Below are 25,010 nucleotides of genomic sequence, written 5' to 3'. Positions count from 1 at the left end.
GCCAATTGCATCAAGGTTGAGTCTCACCGTGATTGGTTACAGTGTGGGATTACAGTGAAGAACACATTAAATTCACTGGGGCTGCAAACAACTCAAACAGAACCTCCTCCCCAGGAGAGAACAGTGCTAACATGATGTTGGGACGTGTTTTTGTCAAAAGATGCATTGTGCAGGACAGAAAGATTACACCGAATACGCTGATGAGCACCGTGAAAGGATTTAATCTGTACATTTTATTTCAACAGAACCACCAGAGCAAAATTACAAAATATTCACCCTCAACTCCAGCCCTTAACAAGGTACTCTGTATTAGTCTATCTCACATAGTTTTCTCTTAGTTACAGTGAAACTACAAACTGATCTCCTGCAAACCACAACACAAGAGGTCCGAACCTGCTAAAATATCGGCAACAATTCTTCCAACTCCGAATTGTGGGACAAAGCGCCACAGAGCATCAGTGCCACGTGACAGAAAGAGGAACAGGAGGGAAGTGGGAGTATTTGGAAGAGGACAGAGGGATAGCTGGGGGCAAGGTTGAGGAGGCTGGAGGAAGTGGGCTGGAAGGAGGAGGAGGGTAAGTGGGATGGGAGGGACTGGGTTTGGGGAGATCTGGGATGATGGGAAAGGTAGATGGGATTGGAGGAAATGAGAGTTTAAGGAGAGGTTGTGAAAGTGGGTTTGGGGAGATAGTGGGTGGTTGGGATTTGGAAGGGTGTTGAAAAAGGTGTGGGATTGGGATTTGGAAGGTGTGGAAGAAGTTGTGGGATTGGGATTTGGAAGGGTGTGGAAGAAGGTGTGGGATTGGGATTTGGAAGGGTGTGGAAGAAGGTGTGGGATTGGGATCTGGAAGTTTGACCAGAGGCACAGATCCATTGGACCGTCAATGCAGTCGGTCAAAGGTCAACAGTGCGATACAGGAATGTGAATCCAGGGTAAGTTTCTGACAATGACCTTCTCAGTTGCTTCACTGAAATCTTTTTAAGATCAACTTCCACTGCTCCTCAACCACGTCTCTTCTGACCCGGAAGAACTCATCGTTGCTAGCAAACAGGCTCTCTGGAAGGGCGGCCATCTTGTCAGGCATTGGCTAACACGACGGAGACTGGATCGTCATGGCGATCCAGCACTCGACACATCCAAAACATAGGCCCACTTCCTGGGTGCCCAGCTGAATGTCAATCTGAAACAACATTCCCTGCCCATGCCAGCTCATGAGCTATGTTCACTGAGCCAGGAACTGGAACCAGGGCTCAATGGTCCATCGCGACGGGTGGGCATGAGTATTGGCAGGAAATCACACTGCCCCCTACCCCTGACTCCACCCCTGCTCGGCCTCCGCACCGCACATTTCCCAAGTGGGGTCACCACTACTTGGGCAACACATGCTTTGGAGGGGCACTCCGCTTTTGAACGCCAGGCGGGCGATTGCTAACACCGAGAAGGCGTTCAGTCCGAAACATGTGGGGGTGGGGGAGCGAGATGGATGGGGCTGGGGAGGGATTGTAACCACCCAGAGGGAGGAGATGTGCAGTCACTGGGAGGGTGGGAGGCAAAGACTCTCAACCCCTTTTACCCCAGGCACTGACTGGCACGTTGGAGAATGGCACCCAGGGCGATTTCAGTGGGTCCATTCGTCAGAGGCTGTTTCTACATCACAAGGTGTCGAGAATAGCGTACCCACCTCCCAGACGTGACCCTAACCTCCAGACAGGTGGAAGACTAACCAGACCGTGGCAGGGCAGGGTGGGGGGGGAGCACTGTGGACAGCGCCCTGGGCTGGAGCAACAATTTACCCTCCGTATTAAACGGGCATGCTGTCTACATGATGAAGAGAGGTGAGCCTGCCCTTTCCCCTAATCAAACACCCAAAAAAAAAGGCACATGCTCTTTCAACCCGGGGCATTCGTATTGTGTGTGTGGGGGGGGGGGGTTTGCTTAAGGCGCGGAAAGTCTCGCTTACATTGTGATTTTATTTTCATACAATCTCCACCACAGTTGACTCTTTCACCCACCCTCCCCGAGTGACACAACCTCGCCCCCTCATGGTTGAATCAGCACCGTGTTGCCCCTCTCCTCGTGGTGAGATGGGAGTCTCCGCTCCCAGGAATGGGAGGGGCCTGGGAGGAGGTGGCCCGTGCAAGCCGCACCCCACCTGGGTGAAGGGGGGAGGACTGGGGTGGTGGGGGATGGGGGGGGTGGGGGTTGGTTGGCAAGGGTCACATGTGCCTCTTCATGTGAAGAGCCAGGTGGTCCGACCTGGAGAACGCCCGCTCGCATAGATGGCACTGGAAGGGCCGGTGGCCGGTGTGCTTGCGGTAATGGCGGGTCAGTTCATCGGAACGAGCAAACTTCCAGCTGCAGCCTGCCCAGGTACACTGATACGGCTTCTCACCTGCGAGAAAGGCACAAAGTCGGGTTTGATCAGTCAATCGCACGGCCATTCCCTGACGACAACAACAAAAACAGCCATCGAGAAGTTTGACCTCATCAGGACACACACAAGAATGCCAAATTTGAAAGGGAGCAACAATTTACCCTCCGTATTAAACGGGCACTGATTGGTTCACCAATCTGTTTTGACCAAATGAGGTGTTGCTATGGAGATTGCACCCGGCAAGTACAGTCCTGTCCTGCGCTTTTGTTTAATTCAGAAATGTGCAGAGAAAAGAAAATATAACCAGGAAATTTAGAATCTCCTCAGTTTAGGGGACTGACTCTGAGCTGGCTGGGCCAGAGCTAAAAATGTGTTGCTGGAAAAGCGCAGCAGGTCAGGCAGCATCCAAGGAGCAGGAGAATCGACGTTTCGGACATGAGCCCTTCTTCAGGCTGGGCCAGAAACAAAATGTTTTTAAAAATTCAGAAAGGTGCACTGGAGCGTGATGTTGAGATTGTACAGGACATTGGTGAGGCCTCTTCTGGAATACTGTGTCCAGTTCAGGTCGCCCTGTTATAGGAAGGAGATGATTAAACCAGAGAGGGTTCAGAAGAGATTTACCAGGATGTTGCCGGGTATGGAGGTTTGAGTTATAAAGAAAGGCTGGTTGAGCTGGGACTTTATTCACTGGAATGCAGGAGGTCATCCACCCCAGTCCAACACCAGTACCTCCAAATGATGGAATAGATAGAGTTAATGGTACCTGTCTTTTCCCTAGGGTGGGGGACTTAAGGGGCACATATTTGAGGTGAGCGGAGAGGGATTTTAAGGGGCAACATTTTACACAGAGGGTACAAAATAAACTTCCGGAGGAAGTTTGATTAGATTAGATGATCTACAAGTCCACACCAACCCTCCGAAGAGCAACCCACCCAGACCTATTCCCCTAACTAATGCACCTAACACTACAGGCAATTTAGCATGGCCAATCCACCCTGACCTGCACATCTTTGGACTGTGGGAGGAAACCGGAGCACCCGGAGGAAACCCACACAGACACAGGGAGAATGTGTAAACTCCACACAGACAGTTGCCCGAGGTGGGAATTGAACCCGGGTCTCTGGCGCTGTGAGGTAGCAGTGCTAACCACTGAGCCACCGTGCCCCCCGCTGGATGGGGGTACACTTACAATGTTTAAAAGACATTTGGATAAGTCCATGAACAGAAAAGGTTTGGAAGGATATGGACCAGGGGCAGGAGGGTGGGACTAGTTTAGTTTGGGGATTATAGTCAGCGTGGACTGGTTAGACCGAAGGGTCTGTTTTTGTGCTGTATGACTTTATGACTTATGCTGCAAGTGAATAAATGTAGCTTTTGGTAAGTGTGAGTTGGCCACATTGTGCAAGTGCCATGCTGATCTCTGTATCATTCCAGTTTGAGTACATGTGCTGCCAAAGCAAACAAAAACCATTTCCAAGGATGTTGCCAGGATTGCAGGGTTTGAGCTCGAGGGAGAGGCTGGGGCTATTTTCGGAGGGGTGCCTTTATAGAAGGTGGACAGGGTGATTAGCCAAGGTCGAAAAGTGTGTTGCTGGAAAAGCACAGCAGGTCAGGCAGCATCCGAGGAGCAGGAGAGTCGACGTTTCGGGAATTCCTGATGATGATGATGAGCCTATGCCAGCAAAGTGGACTCTCCTGCTCCTCGGATGCTGCCTGACCTGCTGTGCTTTTCCAGCAACACACTTTTCGACCCTGATCCCCAGCATCTGCCATCCTCACTTTCTCCTGAATAACCAAGGTCTTTTCCCTGGGGTGTGGGAGTCCAACATTAGAGTGCATAGGTTTAGGGTGAGAGGGGAAAGGTATAAAAGAGACCTAAGGGGCAACGTTTTCACGCAGAGGGTGGTACGTGTATGGAATGAGCTGCCAGAGGAGGCGGGGGAGGCTGGTACAATTACATCATTTAAAAGGCATCTGGATGGGTATATGAACAGGAAAGGTTTAAGAGAGATATGGGCCAGGTGCTAAAAGAATCACATTTCCATAGTGCCTTGCACGACCCCAGCACATTCCATACTGCTTGACAATCAATGAATCGTTCCTGTGGAGTTTAAACACAGGAAACGCCGCGGTCGATTTGTACATAGCAAGCTCCCACAATCAGAAACGTGGGAATGACCGGATTTTAGTAATAATGTGGGAATTGCTACTTGTGGTGTACTGCGTGGAGTGCCCAGTCCTGGTGTGGGATTAGCAAACCCACAACTACTGCCCTTTAGACCGGACGATACCAATCTAGAGCTGCCCAAAAGTCCCCTGCTCTACCCTCCACAAGCCACCTGTATCCTAATACACACCCGATCCAGCTCCCCGCTGCCTCCTAGCCTTACCCGCCTCCAGGACAATTCAAACTTCAATACCGGTCCCAGTTTTCAGTTCCCTCCAAAGACCACAGCCCTCCCGACCTCTGTATTCACCTCCAGCACCATTCCTCGGAGCTCCATTGGAGTGTGACCCTGTGGCAGTCACAAATGTCCTGAGCAGGGGAGCCGTTAACAAGGTGGCCTCTGAGATCAGGGCACAGAGCTAACGTAAAGGATCGATTATGGAGCCCTTATGGAGTTACGGGAAGTTAGAGATCGTTCCCTTTAACAGTCCTGTCCTCTTCCCACTCCAGATCTAACTTTACTCCCTCTGCCACTGGTAGTCTTATCTCAACAGCACTCTTGTATTAATCATGGAGACTCCTCAATTTCCCTTTCATCTCCACAAAGCCTACCCTCTTTCACTTTTGGTCATCTCCCAAACGTTGCCCCGTGGTCAAAATCCCAGTAGATAACATGGAGATTCAGCAACAACAGAGAAACTGAACATTATTCAATGGAAAATGACTACAGAAAAGTGCAGGGCGCCGGGATTTGGCAGTCCTTGTGCGTAAATCACAAAAAGCTAAACATCCAGGTTTACAGGAAGTGGACAAGGCCAAAGGGATAAGTTGGTTTTTATTAAAAAGGGAAGGGGGTAGAGATTTCAGGAGGAATTGCTAAAACCACAGCTGGAACACCGTGTCCAGGTTTACACCCCTTTTGTCAGGGAAAGGTGGACGTCATTGGAAGGCAGTCTACACAAGGTTATCCTAGATATGGAGGGACTGTCTTATGAGGAGAGGTTGAGTAGGTTGGGCCTGTACTCATTGGTGTTTGTTGAAACAAAGATTCTCAGAGAGCTCACTAGGTGCACATGGAGGAGTTGTTTCCCCTGGTGGGAGAGTTTAGGATCTGAGAGTGTCATCTCAGAACAAGGGGTCACCCATTGGTGGGAAGTGATCGTGGGTTTGGACACAGCAGTCAGTGACCCTCCATTAGGGAGGAGAGACAGTGGGAGGGCACTACCTCTTCCCTGCTTGGGACATGGAGGCCCACAAAGCTGAACATCCATCGGACCTTCCCACTTTCACTCTGACCGCCTGGCGCTGTGCGCGTTTGTAGGTCCACACTCAACCTGTTGGCCACACCTTCCTTGACCATCAAGTGCTGGAGTGGGACTGGAATCCAGAGCTTCTAACTCGGAGGCAGGGACACTACCCACTGCTGCCCACAAGAGCCCTGCTCAGTGTTATTTCCCTGAGTCAGGCTGAATCATAGATATTTTGGACATGGCTCTGGAGTAGGCGGGACTTGAACCCATGCCCTTCCAGTCCAGGGAGCATGGATACTGACACTGTGCCACAAGAGGGCGCTCCCTTCCACTCAGTGGAAAGAGGAAAGCACATTGAAAGAACCTGGTTCCAGCGTGTCAGGTTAGCTTGGTCAGTGTCACTCTGAATAGCAGGAGGTTGGGGGTTCAAGACCACCCACTGACCTCCAGAGGTCAAAGGACATGCTGACTCCCCACTGCACCATCAGAGGAATGGCCTTTCAGAATAGACACTGAAAGATGGGGACAAACGTGGGTCAGCCCCAATGAGGGGAAAACAGATATCCTCCAACGGCACCTTCCAAAACCCACGACCACTTCCCACCCGGAAGGACAAGGGCAACAGATGCAGTGGAACACCGTCCCGGTTCCCCTCTGAGCCACTCCCCGCCCTGGCTTGGAAATATAATCGCCGTTACTTCACTGGGTCAAAATCCTGGAATTCCCTGTCCCCAAGTGCATTGTGGGTCAACCCATAGCAGGTGGGTTCAAGATGGCAGCTCACCTGCCACATTCTCAAGGGGCTGGTCTCGCCAGCGATGCCCACATCTGGTGAACAAACTTTTTAATTTAAAAATAATAGAACAAGTGTTTTAGATGAGCTGGAGGCTCCTGTCAGTGTTCCCTCACTAATACTGACTGAACCGACCCAGCGCCCGCTTCCAATGAGTGGGCGCAGGGCTAGGTCTAACTTAGCCGCCACGTTGCCGAGCACAATCTCACACTGGCACTCTGCCCCCCCCCCCCCGTCTCGCCGCGGTGGGTTACCTGTGTGGGTACGGAGGTGTGCCTTCAGGTGGGAGCTCTTGGTGTAGATCTTGCCGCAGCCAGGGTAGTCGCAGGTGTGGCTGGTGACACGCTTCCGAGACCACACCCTTCGGCCCCGCTTCGCCTTTGCCTCCTCTGGTGCGGGTGGCACCATTGCCAACAGCGAGGAGGGGGAGGAAGGAGGAAGTGGCGGCAGGACTGTGCCCTGCGCGGTGTGGGCAGCCTTGAAGTCAGACGTGTAGAAGTGGACCTGTCCCTGATACTGGTGGGCAGGCGGCTGGCGCGGGTAGTATGACGGGTACCGGGACAGCACCTGATAGCTGAGGGGCAGCGGCTGTTGGAGCTGGCAATACCGATAACGCTGGGCCATCTGTAACTGGGCGAGCTGCTGGTCGCGGCCTTGCAATCTCAGATCTGCCGGGCGGTGGTCCATCTGGGCGGGAGGGTAGTACAGGTGGCCCAGGGGGTTTGGCACGTGGCCCGTCGGCATCAGAACGGGCTTGTCGCTGGGCAGGGGATCGGCCGGGGGAGCGGCCATGGCAACCGGCTTCTGGAATCCCGCCAGCCCGTGCGGCTGATCGACCGGCTTATCCATCGCCGGGGTTGGTGCCATGCGCTCGATGTCCCCCAGGTTGGTGTAGATCTTGCTGCGGGGCTCAGCGCAGGCGGCCGGATTGGCCGGGCGGCTGGACTGGACGTCGGGGGACAGGAGTTCAGCCACCAGGCTGGTCCGTGGGGTCTCTGGGCTGCGCCAGTCCGCTCCATTCTCAGCCTCCCTCCTGGCCTTGCCCTCGGCCAAGGGGTAGCCTGCTGTGGCAGTGCCAATCTCCACACCGGTCAGGTCTGACAGGAAGAGGTCCAGGTCCAGGTAGGAGCCAAAGTCGTCGTCCTCCTCGCGTTTGATCTGATCGGGAGCGAGCAGCGGACCGGCCCTCTCCTCAGTCGAGCTCTTGCCCATCGCTGAGTCCACCTTCGCTGAGCCGCCGTCTACCTCCCACCACTGAGGAAACAAAACCAGCAAGAAGTCAGAGGCCTCAGGCCTAGACCTTTCCCAGGCCCTCCCTAACTCCCCTCACCTCGCCCGCCCAAACCAGCCCCAGAAAGGCCCCCTCCCCGCAGTTGGCTAGCCTTCCGCCCAGAGCTCCCCAGGGAGCTGAAGCCTCCGTCCTGGTCAGGGCTCTCTACGCAGGCACTCGCAGCGGACAGGCCCGGCACGGTCTTCCAAACCTCTCGCTCCTTCCGGACGGCCGAGCATGGGCAGTGCTTCCCGTAGGAAAACCACAACATTCTGGGAAATGAACCTGGAGTGGCGAGGAGGGAGTGGGGGGTGGGGGGGGCAGAGAATCCCCTCACCTCAACGTCAGGCAGAGGGCTGGCCTCATGGGGAAGTGGAGGGACTCGGTCAAGGTGTTCGACTCCAATTGACCTCCCCATCCTGACTCCAGCTCCTCCATTTTCAGGAGGCCCAGGATCAAACTCAGCGGGTTCACAGACTCCCAGGGCACTGATAAATTACAGCCTGCCCATGCAGACCCCACGCTCCTGTTCCTTGGACACCCAAGGGCGGAGGGAGTCAAAAACCGTGGCACTGGAAAGGCACGGCCGGTCGGGCAGCATCCGAGGAGCAGGAGAGTCAACGTTTCGAGCACAAGCTCTTCGTCAGGAATGTGAGGTCGCAGGAAGGCAAGTAAATTGAAGGCCTCCCTCCAGCCACCGCTCCCAGCTGTGGCCCAGGAGACTCCTGTCAGGGTCATGCGAGTGGGCCACAGACGGGGCCTGAGGCCTACCTCTCTCTCTCTCTCTCTCTCTCTCTCTCTCTCAAGGGGTGCCCTCGGACAGGGAGTACCCAGGCTTTCTGTTGGTATATGCCTGCCATCCACACCCAGTGGGCACCGCCGGGGGCTGGAGGGCATCATCAACGCTCGCAAAACAATTTGAATTCGTCAGTTTTCAATTTGTGATATCGTGTCCCCCCAGAGGCTAACGTTACGGTAATTTTTCAAATTAAAAATAGTAGTAAAAGGAGGTTTGGCGCCAGCAATCTATCCCTGGGTCGTTCCCAGTGTCCAATATGACAATGCCCCTCCTTGAATCCAGTCCAAACTGGCCACTTGCATTTCTCACACTCCAACTGGTACCCTTAGCCCACTTTGCCAACAGATTCATCATTGGCATGTGGCAATCACAGGTATGTTGAAATATAGCAAAACAAAAAGTTACTATTCTCTTTTCCAACTAAAACTATCTTTCAGAAAGCTGATATAATCTCTGTTATTGTGAGTCACACAAAATCCAGGCCGATTCCTTTCTTCCAAACTTTGTTCCCCGTAATAAAAAAAATTATTACTAGTTCAAGCAGAGTTCACTACCTTACACAAAACCTCAGTAGGTCTTTATATCCACTCCAATAACGTCAAATATCCCTCGCATTTGGATAAGCTGCAAACTGTGAAGTTCAAAAGACTTGAGCAGAGCCCTCAGTTCCTGAGAATGAGGTGCAGAGCTTTTCCCCTGAGACACACTGTCTACACAGCGTCCACAGTGAGAGTGGCCAGGCGTGTGGGTTCCATGGGGTTAGATCAATGACACTGTTACAGCTGACTGCTTGACACAAAACACACAGACACACATACACAGACCCACACATGCACACAGACACCTCACACACACAGACCCACACACGCACACAGACCCACACACGCACACAGACCCACATACCACACGCACACAGACACCCCACACACACAGACACACAGATTCACACACACACAGACACACAGACCCACCCACACACAGATACAGACCCACTGACTCACACCCCCCCACAATCACAGACCCACACCCACACACACAACTGGTCTCCTTCCTATCGGAAATACGTTATGAAACTTGAAAAGGGTTCAGAAAAGATTTAGAAGGATGTTGCCAGGGTTAGAGGGTTTGAGCTACAGGGAGAGGCTGAATAGGCTGGGGCTGTTTTCCCTGGAGCGTCGGAGGCTGAGGGATGACCTTATAGAGGTTTATAAAATCATGAGAACGTTTAAGAGGCATTTGGATGGGTGTATGAATAGGAAGGGTTTGGAGGGATATGGGCCGGGTGCTGGCAGGTGGGACTAGATTGGGTTGGAATATCTGGTCGGCATGGACGGGTTGGACCAAAGGGTCTGTTTCCATGCTGTACCTCTCTATGACTCTCTCTCAGCCAATTCATTGGTCTTTTAAGCTATCACGTATTTTCTAGTCTTTATCCCGATCCATAGGCTGGAATCGGAAACCAGAAATGCAGAGCACAGCTGAGGGAATGCTGCAGTGTTGCAGGTGCCTTTGGATGAGACTTTAAACCCTCAGTTAGACCACACCACCCCAGCCCCTTCCCATTCCACCACCCCACCCAACTCCTTTCAACATCTCGAATCGATTTAAACATGTGCCCAACACCCAGCCCTCCTCCTCCCCCAGAAAGGGGACCATGCAAGCTCTCCCCTCCTCCCAGTGACTCCCCCCTCTCCTCCATTGCAAGGAGATAGCATCAGGCCATGGTCACCTTGCTGGTGGGATCTTGCTGTGTACCAGAAGGCAGTCACGCTTCCTGTGACCAATATGGAAGCTTCCCGCTGTATAACGACCCCCATTGGCCCCCGGGGGGGGGGAGCGGGGAGGGGGAGTGGACAGTGGAAGGTTAACCCATTCTCAGGCCGAGGGTGGGGGCAGGGGAGGTGGGCGAAGAGTGAGACATCCTCCCTCAGCTTTGCCACGCCATACCCAAAAGGGTCGGGAAAGGCTCCATATGAATGCAGGCCTGTGTCATCTCTCCCCTCACCTTTGCCGCATGTTCGAGCAAGTCTCCCACTCCCCACTTTCCAGGGGGTGAACTCTCAGAGTCGCCGCCCAGGCTGTGGGGGCGGGGGGAGTCGAACCCAGTGAAATCTCCCTTCACCACCCCCCCATCCCCACATAAAATCAATAACATCCTTCCCAGACCCTCCCTCCCCAACATCTGGTGTGTGGGATCCCCCATTCCAGTTGGGAAGCTGCTACACAGAGTCCTGTCGTGCTCCCTCTACCCCCCATTCGGAAAGCCTCCCAGCCTGAGAAGGGAGAAGGGGCCTGGCCTAAGTGAAGCATTCGGAGTGCGCTCTCCGTCTGAAGTGTGTCATCGCTTTATTTGCTCCACTGTGGGCGTGTCACACTGTCAGCGGCTCCTGCTCAGACTCGCCCCAGGATCGGACGTGACCCCCCCATCTCCCAGCTCCCCCACCAGGGAGGTTCTGCTCTCGGGCCCACACGGACGAGGAGTGCATGGCAAAGGCGAGGACGGGCACTCTGGGCAGAAGCTGTGCCAACTGGCTTTAGCGGGACAGGGAGCAGTCAACACCACTTGTTCCCCTCACTGCCCCCTCGCCAAGTTCCATTAGATCCCACCTCTCTGGTGAAGTCCACACTGATGCCCTGGGGTTGAAGGGTTCCGAGGTGGAAGATGAGGCGTTTTTTCCTCCAGGCGGGTGGTTAGGGTTTGGCGATGGAGGAGGCCCAGGACCTGCATGTCCTTGGTGGACATTAGTCAGGCATTAGCCCCGGGTGATCTGGAACACTCCACTTCAGTGTATAACCCAGACCCACACTGCCCATGTCAGAGTGTTGCAGTGCTGCACTGTCAGGGACACTGTCTATTCACTGGGTTATAAAAGTGACTCTCCCTCCCTCCCCAATTTGCGCGGCCCAGGATTTACTCCTAACCCGACAACCTCCAGTCAGCAGTCGGTCAATCATGTCACTCTGATGCCACTACTGTGGGGAGCTTCCTGTGTGTAAATGCACAGCCAGGGTTTCTATAACAGTGATGCCATTTCAAACACACCTGCCTACGTGCCCGTGTTTAAACAGTGTCTGAGGACATCATCTCACCATACAGGGTCTGGAAAACACAGAGAGAGGGGGAAAGCGACAGCGAGAGAGAGAGAGAGAGAGAGACAGACACAGAGAGAGATAAAAACTGACAGAAAGACAGAGAAAGACAGAGAGAGACAGACAGAGAGACAGACAGAGAGAAAGAAAAACAGAGAAAGCGAAAGGGAGAAAAAGCATGAGAGAGAGAGAGCGAAGATGTGTTTTGGGGAGTCCCCGTGTCTAACAGGTGGAAGGTGTACAGTACTGTGTCACCCTGGCTCTTTCTGCAGTTATTTCACATTGACCAGAATCAGCCCCCACATGGCATTTACTGGAATTACACCACCCTGTACTGACTCAGACGTGTGAGGGGTACAAACCCCTTCCTCCAATAAAAGGATATTGACAGTGATAAACTCTAGGGCACAGAAACTCAGAAATGCAGACCAAAGGGGGCAGTGGAAGGGGAAAGATGGGAACTTGCATTTGTATAGCAACTTCTATCACCACGGGACGTCTCAAAGCACTTTGCAGTCAATAAGCAGCTTTGGAAGTGTGGTTACTGTCATAACCTGGTGAATCCGTTTATACACAGCAAGCTCCCACAGCCACGAGGTGATAATGACCAGAAAGGCTGACTTTGGGGTGTTGATTGAGGGATTAGTGTGGCCCACGACACTGCCCTTTGTACATTAGATCACAGCATCTTTCACCTTCAGGGTAGTAGTTCAGACCAGAGAGATGACACCTTTAACTGTGAAGACAGGGCTGCAAGCTTGCCGAGTCAGAGGGGAGATGTTACTTTTGAAAACGGGTCACTGGACCCGAAACATCAACTCGGTTTCTCTCTCTCCAGAGGCTGCCAACACCTAGTGAAACCTCCCAGCTGAGATGTTACTGCTGAGGTCTCACCCACTCAAGTTAGTCGGCGATGTTTAACGAATGAATTAGATAGTGGTGTTTAATCAGTTAAGTGTGTACATCCCATCAGGTAGTTAGACCCTTCCATGATGCTTCAGAGCCTGGAAAGCATTATAAATCTCAAAAATGGAATTTTGGTTTGAAGTCAGTCATACAGCAGGGAAACAGACCCTTCGGTCCAACTCGTCCATGCCAACCAGATATCCTAAATTAATCTAGTCCCATTTTGGAGGGTCAGTGTGGACTTGTTGGGCTGAAGGGCCTGTTTCCACACTCTAGGGAACCTAACCTGATCTAACCATTTGCCAGCACCCGGCCCATATCCCTCCAAACCCTTCCTATTCATGTACCCAGCCAGATGCCTTTTAAATGCTGTAATTGTACCAGCCTCCACCACTTCCTCTGGCAGCTCGTTCTGTACAAGCACCACCCTCTGCTGAACAGGTTGCCCCTTCGGTCTCTTTTGTATCTTTCCCCTCTCACCCTAAACCTATACCCTCTAGGTCTGGACTCCTCCACCCCAGGGGAGTCTATTTACCCTCTCCATGCCACCCATGATTTTATAAACCTCTGTAAGGTCACCCCTCAGCTTCCGACGCTCCAGGGAAAACAGCCCCAGCCTGTTCAGAAGCAGAACCAGAAATTGCTGGAAAAGCTCAGCAGGTCTGGCAGCATCTGTGGGAGAGAAATCAGAGTTAACTTGAGGAAGCGTCACACGAGCTGAAACATTAACTCTGATTTCTCCCCATTTAGGCTGCCAGACCTGCTGAGCTTTCCCAGCAATTTCTGTTTATACTTCTGATTTACAGCATCCAGGTTTTTTTTTCCCAGATTCAGCCTCTCCCTATAGCTTAAACACTCGGCACCATCCTTATAAATTCATTCAGAACCCTTTCTGGAAGTCTGCTCACTTAAACTCTGGACATGCAAAGACACCCTTTAATATAATCTGATCTGATTTAAGTTTGATTGAACTGATTTAGGAGGTTTAAAAGGGTTGGTCGTTCTGCTGTAGGAACTGGGAACAACTTTGAAGGAGTGATTACCTTATTGCGCAGCGTTCACTATGAACACCACATTGTCAGCGATGACTCAAACTAGCTCTCTCTCCTTCTACCGGACAGGTTAGACAACATTGTATTCATATATTGAGCAACCTCAGCTCATTATACAGTCTGTTTGCTGACAATCATCAGAAACAGGATGTAGAAGAGGAAATATTTGAAACAAGGAGCCGCAGTTTGACTCCAGCCCTACTGCTGATCCTGTGCACAGCAGAACATTAATGTATAGGAGTTGGGATGTTATGTTGAGGCTGTACAGGACAGTGGTGAGGCCTGTTCTGGAATACTGTGTTCAATTCTGGTCACCCTGTTATAGGAAGGATTTTATTAAGCTGGAGGGGGTTCAGAAGAGATTTAACAGGATGTTGCCGGGAATGGAGAGTTTGAGCTATAAGGAGAGGCTGGATAGACTGGGACTTTTTTAACCGGAGTATAGGAGGTTGACGGGTGACCTTATAGAGGTTTATAAAATAGTGAGGGGTATAGACAGAGTTAATGGTAGTTGTCTTTTACCCGGGATGGGGCATTTCAAGACGAGGAGGCATATTGTTAAGGTGAGAGGAGAGAGATTTGAAAAAGACATGAGGGGCATTTGGTTTACACATCGGGTGGATTGCGTGTAGAATGAACGTCCTGAGGATGTGAGGGATGTGGGTACGGTAACGACATTTAGATAGATACATGAATAGGAAAGGTTTGGAGGAATATGGGCCAGGAGCAGGCAGGTGGGACTGGTTTAATTTGGGGATTATGCTCAGCATAGACTGAAGGGTCTGTCTCTGTGCGGTCTGATTCTACACAGTGACCCTCTGACAACTGCACATGTTGTGCAGTCCAAAACAAAAATCTCAAAGAATTTGAAAGTGTGAAACTAAAGCCAGGGGCGGCTGGGAGTTGGTAATAGTCCGCACCAGAGAGAGCGGGAATCCCATTCCCACACAACATTCAATACTGACATTGGACTGTGTTAGTGCTGCATTGTGGGAAGGTGCACATTTCTGATGGAGGACAGATAGTGCCCTGTCTGATATTTATCCCATAACCAACATCATTTGGGCAGATAGTGTACACATTATCACATCGCAGCTTGTTGTGCATGAACCAACTGCGGCATTTCTGAATTTATCACCACCACAAAGAGTGCTTTGGGGGGGGGAGTATTGTGAAAGGTGCTATATAAATGCAACTCTTTTCTATTAGTGAACCGCAGCCCTCCATCTCACTGATTCAGTACCAGCTGCTCCAGGGAAATCTAGCCTGGCCCCACCAACATTCCGTGTGGGAGAATAAGGAGAAGGGTGGGTCAGTTAACCGGCCAAGTGTGGCCCTGAGGAAGGGCTGAGAGAGTTAATGCATCAGCAGACTGAAGCACATCGCTTCACAAATGCTGTCCTTAGCACTGAATGACTTTGTTATCTTGTTAACCCCAGCAGAACCCCCTAGCTCCACCCCACCCCCCCTCCCCCAGGGTGTCAGCACAGCTGGGTCAATGCTGCCCAGAGACAGATTCACAAGGTCAGTTTGCAAACGTTTCTCCTCAGCTTCTCCAGCCCCTGGATTCAGCTCAGGAATGTAGGAGGCAGGCCCGGCCATTAAAACGGAGACTCGGATGCTGTTTGCTTAGGGGCAGCTGTCACACAGGGGGCCTGGAGGCCATACTGTGTTCTGCTAGCTCACTGTCCCCCAAGCTCCACCAGGCACTCAGTTCGCCCCCTTTACGTTAAGTAGATGGGGCAAGGCACTGTGCTATAAAAGCAGGGTCATGAACATAGAACAATACAGTGCAGAACTGGCCCTTCGGCCCTCGATGTTGCGCCGACCTGTGAACTAATCTGAGCCCATCCCCTTACACTATCCCATCACCATCCATGTGCTTATCCAAGGATTGTTTAAATCTCCCTCATGTGGCTGAGTTGCCTACATTGGCAGGCAGGGCATTCCACGCCCTTACCACTCTCTGAGTAAAGAGCTTGCCTCTGACATCTGTCTTAAATCTATCACCCCTCAATATGCAGCTATGCCCTCTCCGTACAAGCTGACATCATCATCCTCGGAAAAAGACTTTCACTGTCTACCCTATCTAATCCTCGGATCATCTTGTATGTCTCTATCAAATCCCCTCTTAGCCTTCTTCACTCCAGTGAGAACAGACCCAAGTCCCTCAGCCTTTCCTCATCAGACCTTCCCTCCAGACCAGGCAACGTCCTGGTAGATCTCCTCTGCACCTTTTCCAATGCTTCCACATCCTTCCCGAAATATGGCGACCAGGACTAATACACAATAGAAAGATACTTGAGTCAACTCAGAGCCTGTGGGACAAAGTCCCCACCAACGTGGCTGAGAAAAGGAGAAACGTTTGCCTGTGGCAGGTTTGTATTTTGGGATCCTCTCACCCAGATTATTCATTCATTGAACATATTCCAGATTGATATCATTAAACAGAACAAAGGGAGTAAAGCGAGACACTGGAATGGAGGAAGACCTGGCGTTGAGGCAAGGAAACTGGTTGGTTCAGCTCTGTTCCCATTTCTATATATTTTATGCAAATCAGAGCCATAGCAGGGGAAGTTAATCCAACTGACTGATAGTGAAGGTTCACCTTTTGGACAGTGAGAGCAATAGAGAGTGGGTTCCTAGACCTGAGACAGTCGGGGTGCAGCTATGTGCTGTTCCTGCCCACGTGTGGCCCTCTCTACCCCTCCTTCCGTACCCGCTGGGGAGTCTGGCACTCTTGTGACCCACTGTAGACCCAGGCTGACCATGAGGTACATACAAACATTACTGTGACACACAGAAACTCATACAAACACACACCCATGTGCAGAAAATGATTGGCTCATAGATGGTTACAAATACACACAAACACACAGCCTCACCTCTATATGAAGTACAAATATTAGGAGGGAGGTTATAACTAGATATAGCACTCCATTTATAATCAACAGACTGAGCTCTACAACATTTCTGCATACAATATAGGAAATGCATGATAGGGGCGTACCCCTACATACAATATTTAGCATTCGCTATACATTACAGGTAGAACACTCCTATGCACAATATAGAAACTGTGCAATATATTATGGATATAATGATCCAATCCAATGTACAGACTTTACTATGTGAAGATATAAAATCCAGTATACTGTATATAAAATTTGACACATTATAGATATAGCACATCACGTATAACATACAGCTCAGTCTGTGAGAGGAGAGAGATTGAAAAAAGACATGGGACGAATCTTTTACACAGAGGGTGGCTCGCGTGGGGAATGAACTTCCTGAGGAAGTGGTGGATGTGAGTACAATTACAACGTTTAAAAGTCATTTGGAGAAGGACATGAATAGGAAAGGTTTGGATAAGGGACAGGGGCAGGCAGGTGGGTCTAGTCTAGTTTGGGATTACATTCGCCTGTACTTGTGTGTTGGCTTTTGCTGCTATTTATACTTATCTGTGCTACTTCACTGTATTGCTCACAAGACAAAGCTTTTCACTGTGCCTCGGTACACGGGACAATCAATTCAATTCAATTATGGTCGGCATGGACTGGTTGGACCGAAGGCTCACCTTCCCCGCACCCCCCCCCCATAAATCATAATCCTTCGCCCTCAAAACAAAAATCAAACATCATTCAGTCAGAATTAATGGAAGTGAAATTTTTAAATCTCATCCTCCATCCCTTTTCACTATACAAAAAAGGAGAGAGAGAGCATCACCAGCCCAGAACATCCCACACACCCAATTAGATTTACAACTTGAAACTGACAGTTCTCTCCTTTTCATTTTAACCTGGGATGATTAGAGAGAGGCGGGAACAGCTGGAGCGAGGTGGGAATGGGTTGGAGAGAGGGAATGAAACGAACAGAGAGAATTAAGAGTTCAGGATTGTGTCCTGAGCAGATGGTCTTGTTAAAGTTAATGGGCCAGAGTGGGTTCTGAGTGATACTGGAACCATACACCCCATGACGTGTATATTTCACAACTGAAACAAAAACTTACCATCCATTTTATTTTTGTATAGTGAAAAGGGTGAGATTTAAAAATTTCACTTCCATTAATTCTGACTGAATGATATTTGATTTTTGTTTTGAGGGTGAAGGATTATAGTTTATGCGGGGGGGAGGGGGGTGCGGGGAGGGTGAGCAAAGTCTCTGTTTAGAATTACTCAATGACAGTTCAATTAAACATGCTCTTAATACCTTGTGCAACTCCTCTCAAACCTCATCCAGCCCTCCAACACATCCACCCCCCACCCTGACTCACTCCCCCCGCTCAGCCAACCGATTCTGGCCCACTTCCAGAGCCCAACACATCACCAGTCCACCATTTGCAATCTCCTTTTCAGCAGCCCTGGGATTGAGGTCTCCAGCTCGGACAATGAGGCTCTGAATCACAGCGCAAAACATTCCCGCCCAAATACACTGCCATTCACAAACAACTGGATGAGAATGGAATAGTGTGGGTTAGATGGGCTTCCGATTGGTTCCACATGTCAATGCAACATCGAGGGACGAAGGGCCTGTACTGCACTGGAATGTTCTATGGGGACCCCAAAGGTGCCATGCAATGACATTGAAGCTTCCACACTACAGAGAATCTAATCTCTTCGCTTGTAAATAGCACAATTTACATTAGTTTCACTTCATTTGTGGGGACATCACAATTACTTATTTAAGAACAGTTTATAGTCAACGATCCAAATGTCTTGGTGTGGTTGATTGTGGGCACCCAGTGATGGTCACAGGGGGAGTTAAACACATTTACTTCAAATCTGAGACAAACACACAGAACACTGGGGAAACTCAGCCACCAGAGACAGAGGAACACTTCCAGCCTTCCTCAGGATTCTGTTTCTCTCAAATGTTGCTGGATAATGGGGCGGCACAGTGGCTAGCATCACTGCCTCCCAGTGCCAGGGACCCGGGTTTGACCCCAGCCTTGGGCGACTGTCTGTGTGAAGTTTGTACATTCTCCCAGTGTCTGGGTGGGTTTGCTCTGGTTTACTCCCACCATTCAAAGATGTGCAGGTCGGGTGAATTGGCCACGCTAAATTACCCCATAGTGTACAGGGATGTGCAGATTAGGGTGAATTGGCCATGCTAAATTACCCCATAGTGTTCAGGGATGTGTAGGTTAGGGTGGATTGGCCATGCTAAATTACCCCATAGTGCCTAGGGATGTGTAGGTTAGGGTGGATTGGCCATGCTAAATTACCCATAGTGGTCAGGGATGTGCAGGTTAGGGTGGATTGGCCATGCTAAATTACCCCATAGTGTACAGGGATGTGCAGGTTAGGGTGAATTGGCCATGCTAAATTACCCATAGTGCCTAGGGATGTGTAGGTTAGGTGCATTAGTCAGGGGAAATGTAGGGGAATGGGTCTGGGTGGGTTACTCTTTTGGAGGGTTGGTGTGAACTTGTTGGGCTGAATGGCCTGTTTCCATACTTTGGGGATTCTAGGCACTTGTATTAATGCCAATTATCACTGTTTAGACAGCGGGTCAGATTCAGTAAGATGTCGATGTACAGTTTCCCTCACATTCACCCCCACAAATCTAAATGTTGCAGGTGCCTGCACCTAAACTGCCCAGCGGAACTGCAGCGATGGAACACCCCGTCCAGCTGAGTGGATATTGTCAGCTCCCAATGTGGTACAGAGGGATCGAGCAGCTGACAGTATATGGATCGGAAGCAGCTTGTGGAAATCCCATCTCACCATTGCTAATGTGGGAGGTATCGGGAGTGCAGACGTGGGTGGGGCTGGCTCTTTGATTCCTATTGGCAGCGAGAAGCCATAGTGGAAGGTTTAGCGGGAGGGTGCTCATCCCCCCCTCACCCTTCTCTCTTCACCAGTGACTCATGTCTTTGGGATGTGGCTGATCAGGCAGTACCAGCTTTTGATGCCAAGTAAGGTTGGGCATCTGAAGGCGGTCATGGACCAACCCCTTGACTCGCAGAAGTCCGTGTCAAGTCACACCTTCCATAGAGGTACATTGTGAGAAAATATAGGGCACTGGGTCAACACAACAAGGAAGGAATGTCAAATTTGTCCAAGTTAGGGCATTTGAGAGACAAGCAGTATTTATTTCAAGATAGTTTCACATTAATGCAACTGTCTTTATCACCACTAATGTCAGCATCAAATGGTTAGCTCAGTTGGCTGGACAGCTGGCTCTTAATTTAGAGTGGTGCCAACAGTGTGGACTCAATTCCCACACCAGCTGATGTTACCACCTTCTCAGCCTCTCCCTTTGCCCGAGGTGCAGTGACCCTTGACTGAAGCAGTTACTAACGAGAGCACAGCCACATGGGTCTGGTAGGATTACGACAGCCTTCTATATTTATATATATATGTGTGTGTGTGTACATAATCCCAAACATACAATCAAACAGGCTTAAATTTATACTTGCACAATTAATTAAATACTTCTGAAGGGCCAGCATTGTTTTAACACTGGAATAACCACAGCAAATTCACACAGAGATCTCCTAAGCAGCAAATTAATAAAACCCATACAATCTGTCCCAGTGGAATTGGTCAAGGGAAAAGTATGGCCAGAGCATTGGGAAGAGCTGTTCCTTGAAATAGTGACCCTGGGCTCTCACATTTAAGCTGAGCAGATAGTTGGGGATTCGGCTTAATATTCAGCTGAAAGACAGCACTACCTGCTTCTGATGCACAAATCTAACCTTTCAATTCAAAACAAAAAAGTCTTGTGTCAAAGATCCCATTTTGAAATGTCAAAAGAGACTGACATTGTTGGCTGGCTTGTTCCAAACTGATGTCGACAGAGAGAGAACAAGTTAACATTAAGAGTCATCTGAACTCGAAATGACAGCTTGCTCTCTGTCCATGGATTCTGCCTGGTCCGCTAGCACTTTTTGTTCTCAGAGGTTAATTAGTATTAGCTTACAGTGTGTTACAGACAATGCTTTAATCAATAAATCTTGCTGATACTCAAACAACGTTCTGCCTCCAATTTACACATGACCATACAAGAGACTTTATAAAAACCCCTTTAAACATGTTTTTGGTGACAACCAGTTCCCATTCCATCTTAATATCGCTAAATTACACTTGGAAGCCCTGAGAGTGTTTTACAACATTAAAAGGCACTTTTTAAATGCAGGGCGACTCCTTGCAACTCACTAGCTGTCAGCACCTCCTCAAGGGGTAACCAGCGTTGAGTAAAGCATAGCCTTCCCACCTCACGAAGGATTGATCAGAGAACAAAATAACTTGGTGCCTAATTGTTATGAAGCAGAGGAAATGAAATGAATGAAAGCCCAAATTTTAAAAACAGAGGAAATGAATGCTAAAAGCTGGTTAGTGGGCCTATCCAAGAGCCCTCAGTAACCTCCAAACAAATCCTGGAATTTCTGCAGTTAAATATACAAAATGAACTTGGAAAAGCACAGCGGTCTATTCACATCGAGGAAAACAGTTTAACCTGCATCTCAGGTGGAGACCTTTCATCAGGTACTTGGCTAACGGAAAGTGACTGATAAATGAACTTGAGCTGACAATCCAACGATATGCAGGTTAGGGTGGATTGGCCATGCCAAATTACCCATAGTGTTCAGGGATGTGCAGGTTAGGGTGGATTGGCCATGCCAAATTACCCATAGTGCCCAGGGATGTGTAGGTTAGGGTGGATTGGCCATGCCAAATTACCCATAGTGCTCAGGGATGTGCAGGTAAGGGTGGATTGGCCATGCTAAATTACCCATTGTGCTCAGGGATGTGCAGGTTAGGATGGATTGGCTATGCTAAATTACCCATAGTGCTTATGGATGTGTAGGTTAGGATGGATTGGCCATGCTAAATTACCCATAGTGTTCAGGGTTGTGCAGGTTAGAGTGGATTGGCTATGCTAAAATTCCCATAGTGTCCAGGGTTGTGCAGGTTAGGGTGGATTGGCCATGCGAAATTGCCCATAGTGTTCAGGGATGTGCAGGTTAGGATGGATTGGCCATGCTAAATTGCCCATAGTGTTCAGGGATGTGCAGGTTAGGGTGGATTGGCCATGCTAAATTGCCCATAGTGTTCAGGGATGTGCAGGCTAGGGTGAATTGGCCATGCTAAATTACCCATAGTGCTCAGGGATATGTAGGTTAGGTGCATTAGTCAGGGGTAAATATAGGATAATAGGGTCAGGGAATTTGTCTGGGTGGGTTACTCTTCGGAGGGTCGCTGTGGACTTGTTCGGCCGAAGCACCTGTTTCCACACTGTAGGGATTCTATGATAAAAAGACTATAGATTTGCACAGGCCTGCTATATACAACAAGCACCTTACAACGGCAATTAGGAATGTACAATAAATGCTGGCCATGCAAGCATGATAAAAAAAAGTACTATTGTTAAACAGAGCAGGCAGCAAGAATAAACAACTTGTATATATGAAGCATCTTTTATACTAATGAATGTTATTGAACATAGCTTAATACTGAACAACATAAAGAGACATTAAGACAGCTAGCCAATCGCTTGCTCAGTGTGGTACGTTCAGAGGGGTGAAGAGCCAGAGATGTTTAGGAAAGTCTGTTAGTGTTCAGACAGCTGAAGGCACAGCCACCTCTGAACGAGAGCGACTGAACTGAAGAATCCAGAAATGACGAAGATTTTAAATCGGAGGGTGATAGCGGTTGTATAGGTTCGGAAAAGATTTACAAGGATGTTGCCAGGGTTGGACGATTTGAGCTATAGGGTAGGGGGCTGTTTTCCCTGGTGCGTTGGGGGCTGAGGGGTGACCTTATAGAGGTTTACAAAATTATGACAGACATGGAGAGGACAAATAGACAAAGTTTTTTCCCTGGGGTGGAGGGAGTCCAGAACTAGAGGGCATAGGTTTAGGGTGAGAGGGGAAAGATATGAGAGACGTAAGGGGCAACTGCTTCACGCAGAGGGTGGTACGTGTACGGAATGAGCTGCCAGAAGAAGTGGTGGAGGCTGGTACAATTACAACATTTAAAAGTCATGATTTGGAGATGCCGGTGTTGGACTGGGGTGTACAAAGTTAAAATTCACACAACACCAGGTTATAGTCCAACCTGTTGGACTATAACCTGGTGTTGTGTGATTTTTAACCTTTAAAAGGCATTTGGATGGGTATATGAATAGGAAGGGTTTGGAGGGATATGGGCTAAGTGCTGGCAGGTGGGACTAGATTGGGTTGGGATATCTGGTCAGCATGGACGGGTTGGACCGAAGGGTCTGTTTCCATGCTGTACATCTCGATGACTCTATGACTCTGTGCTTTTTTAACGCAAAATTTTGAAAAAGAAGGAACCAATGTTAATGAGCAAGTGTGGGGGGTTGGGGAAGGATGCTGTTAGTTCCTTCCCTTCTAAAGTAGATCTTCAACACCACACGTTTCCCCCACCCCCTGCCACCCAAACTCACGCAATACAAACCTCCCCAGCAACCACTTCATCTGATATCCCCTGGGATGTGGTCACTGAGCTCCCACCAGAGGAAGGCTTGTTTGCTGTTGTAGATTAGATTCCCTACAGTATGGAAACAGATCCTTCGGCCCAACAGATCCACACCGACCCTCCGAAGAGTAACCCACCTCCCTACCCTATATTTACCACCTAACACTACAGGTAATTTAGCACCAATTCACCTGCACATCTTTGGACTGTGGGAGGAAACCAGAGCACCTGGAGGAAACCCACACAGACACGGGGAGAATGTGCAAACTCCACACAGACAGTGGCTGGGATCGAACTTGGGTCCCTGGCACTGTGAGGCAGCAGTGCTAACCACTGAGCCACCAGAGATTCCAGTCTTAACCCCTTGTGCAAGAGCCTACCTTGAGCTGTGCGGGGCAGATTAAGTGAACTTAAACATAAAAACAAGTGCACTCCTCACGCTGTGGTTACCGGAAGGGAAGGGAAAATCTTCTCAGAAATGTTTTTGAATCCTGCGGGTGGTATTCTCTGATTTTCCTTTGGTTGGTAGGACCACGGAGAGTACCCTCCTCAAATTCTGATACCCCCGCGAGTTCCCGTCGTCTCAATTTCACCTCCTGATGAAGTGAAAGATCACACACGACACCAGGTTAAAGCCCAACAGGCTTTGGGTGTTGTGCGATTTTTAAATTTTGTCCACCCTAGTCCAACTGCCGGCACTTCCACATCATCACCTCCTGAAGAGGAGGACCTCTTTACAATGAGGAAGCCTTGCATGAAATGCGCACTCATTCTACAGAACGTTTGAATGCCTTTCTGAGAAAGATTAAATCCCTCTCTCGAGTTCATTTGAGATGGTAGTTTGCCTTTCTGATGCCACTTCAGTGAAGTGCTTCACTGCACAAAAGGAGTCACACAAATCCAAGTTGTTGTTGTTGTTGTACACCATTGGTTTGGCAGGAGGCCTCCGAGGCAGAATGTAGAATGTTCTAGAACCTTTTCAGAAAAGATAATCCAGGCTAGCACACCAGGTGCAGGTACTGAGGGAGTGCAGCACTGTCAGAGGTGACACCTCTCACAGGAAATGATGTCCTTCCTGCCTCTCAGGTAAATGTAGAACTTCCTATGGCATGAGTTCAGGCCAACATTTATCCCTCAACCAGCATCACTGAACTACACTGTGACTATGATTACTTTAACACTGGTTGGGAGAGTTGGCTACATTGAAAATGGTCACCGTCACTCCTCCCAACTTGTCAGAAGTGTCTGACTTCAACTGGTCAAGAGGAGAAATCCCAAAGTCATGGAATCATACAGAACAGAAGAGGCCCTTCAAGTCTGCACCAATCGTACTTTCCAGCTCTTTTCAGGGCTGTTCTCTTCAGCCAGATCTCCCAGCCAGATTCCTGCTGCTAGCGATCGCTGGAGATTTCTGGAATCACTGAGAGGAGCCTTCGGATTCAAGGGAAATCAGCATCCAGGACACAGGGACAACCACGCTGAGTGATCTCTCAGACAGGACCCTGGGCAGTGCAGTACTAAGGGAGTGCAGCATTGGCAGGGCTACCCTTGCTGGAGAGATGTTAAACCGAGCTCCTGTGGTCATAGAGACGTACAGCATAGAAACAGACCCTTCGGTCCAACCTGTCCATGTTGACCAGATATCCCAACCCAATCCAATCCCACCTGCCAGCACCCTGCCCATATCCCTCCAAACCCTTCCTATTCATATACCCATCCAAATGCCTTTTAAATGCTGTAATTGTACCAGCCTCCACCACTTCCTCTGGCAGCTCATTCTATACACGTACCACCCTCTGCGTGAAAAAGTTGCCCCTTAGGTCTCTTTTATATCTTTCCCCTCTCACCCTAAACCTATG

General features: G+C 49.7%; 1 protein-coding gene and 1 pseudogene across 1 annotated transcript in view; both read right to left on the bottom strand.

The window, feature by feature from the left end:
* Positions 1–205: 205 nt before the first annotated feature.
* LOC122552202 (Krueppel-like factor 2) overlaps positions 206–25,010 on the bottom strand; it is a 26,027-nt gene continuing 1,222 nt past the window's right edge. The window contains exons 2-3 of the mRNA XM_043694799.1: positions 6,840–7,839; positions 206–2,393 (exon numbers count right to left, since the gene is read on the bottom strand). Of these exons, the coding sequence (XP_043550734.1) occupies positions 2,218–2,393; positions 6,840–7,839 (1,176 nt within the window). The 3' untranslated portion in view covers positions 206–2,217. The remainder of the gene's footprint in view (positions 2,394–6,839; positions 7,840–25,010) is intronic.
* Positions 3,735–3,835, bottom strand: LOC122552462 (annotated as a pseudogene).

The sequence above is a fragment of the Chiloscyllium plagiosum genome, chromosome 8 (genome assembly GCF_004010195.1).
Source record: "Chiloscyllium plagiosum isolate BGI_BamShark_2017 chromosome 8, ASM401019v2, whole genome shotgun sequence".
Lineage (NCBI taxonomy): Eukaryota > Metazoa > Chordata > Chondrichthyes > Orectolobiformes > Hemiscylliidae > Chiloscyllium > Chiloscyllium plagiosum.
Note: the sequence above shows the minus strand (reverse complement) of the source record. Positions and strands in the feature narration are given on the sequence as shown.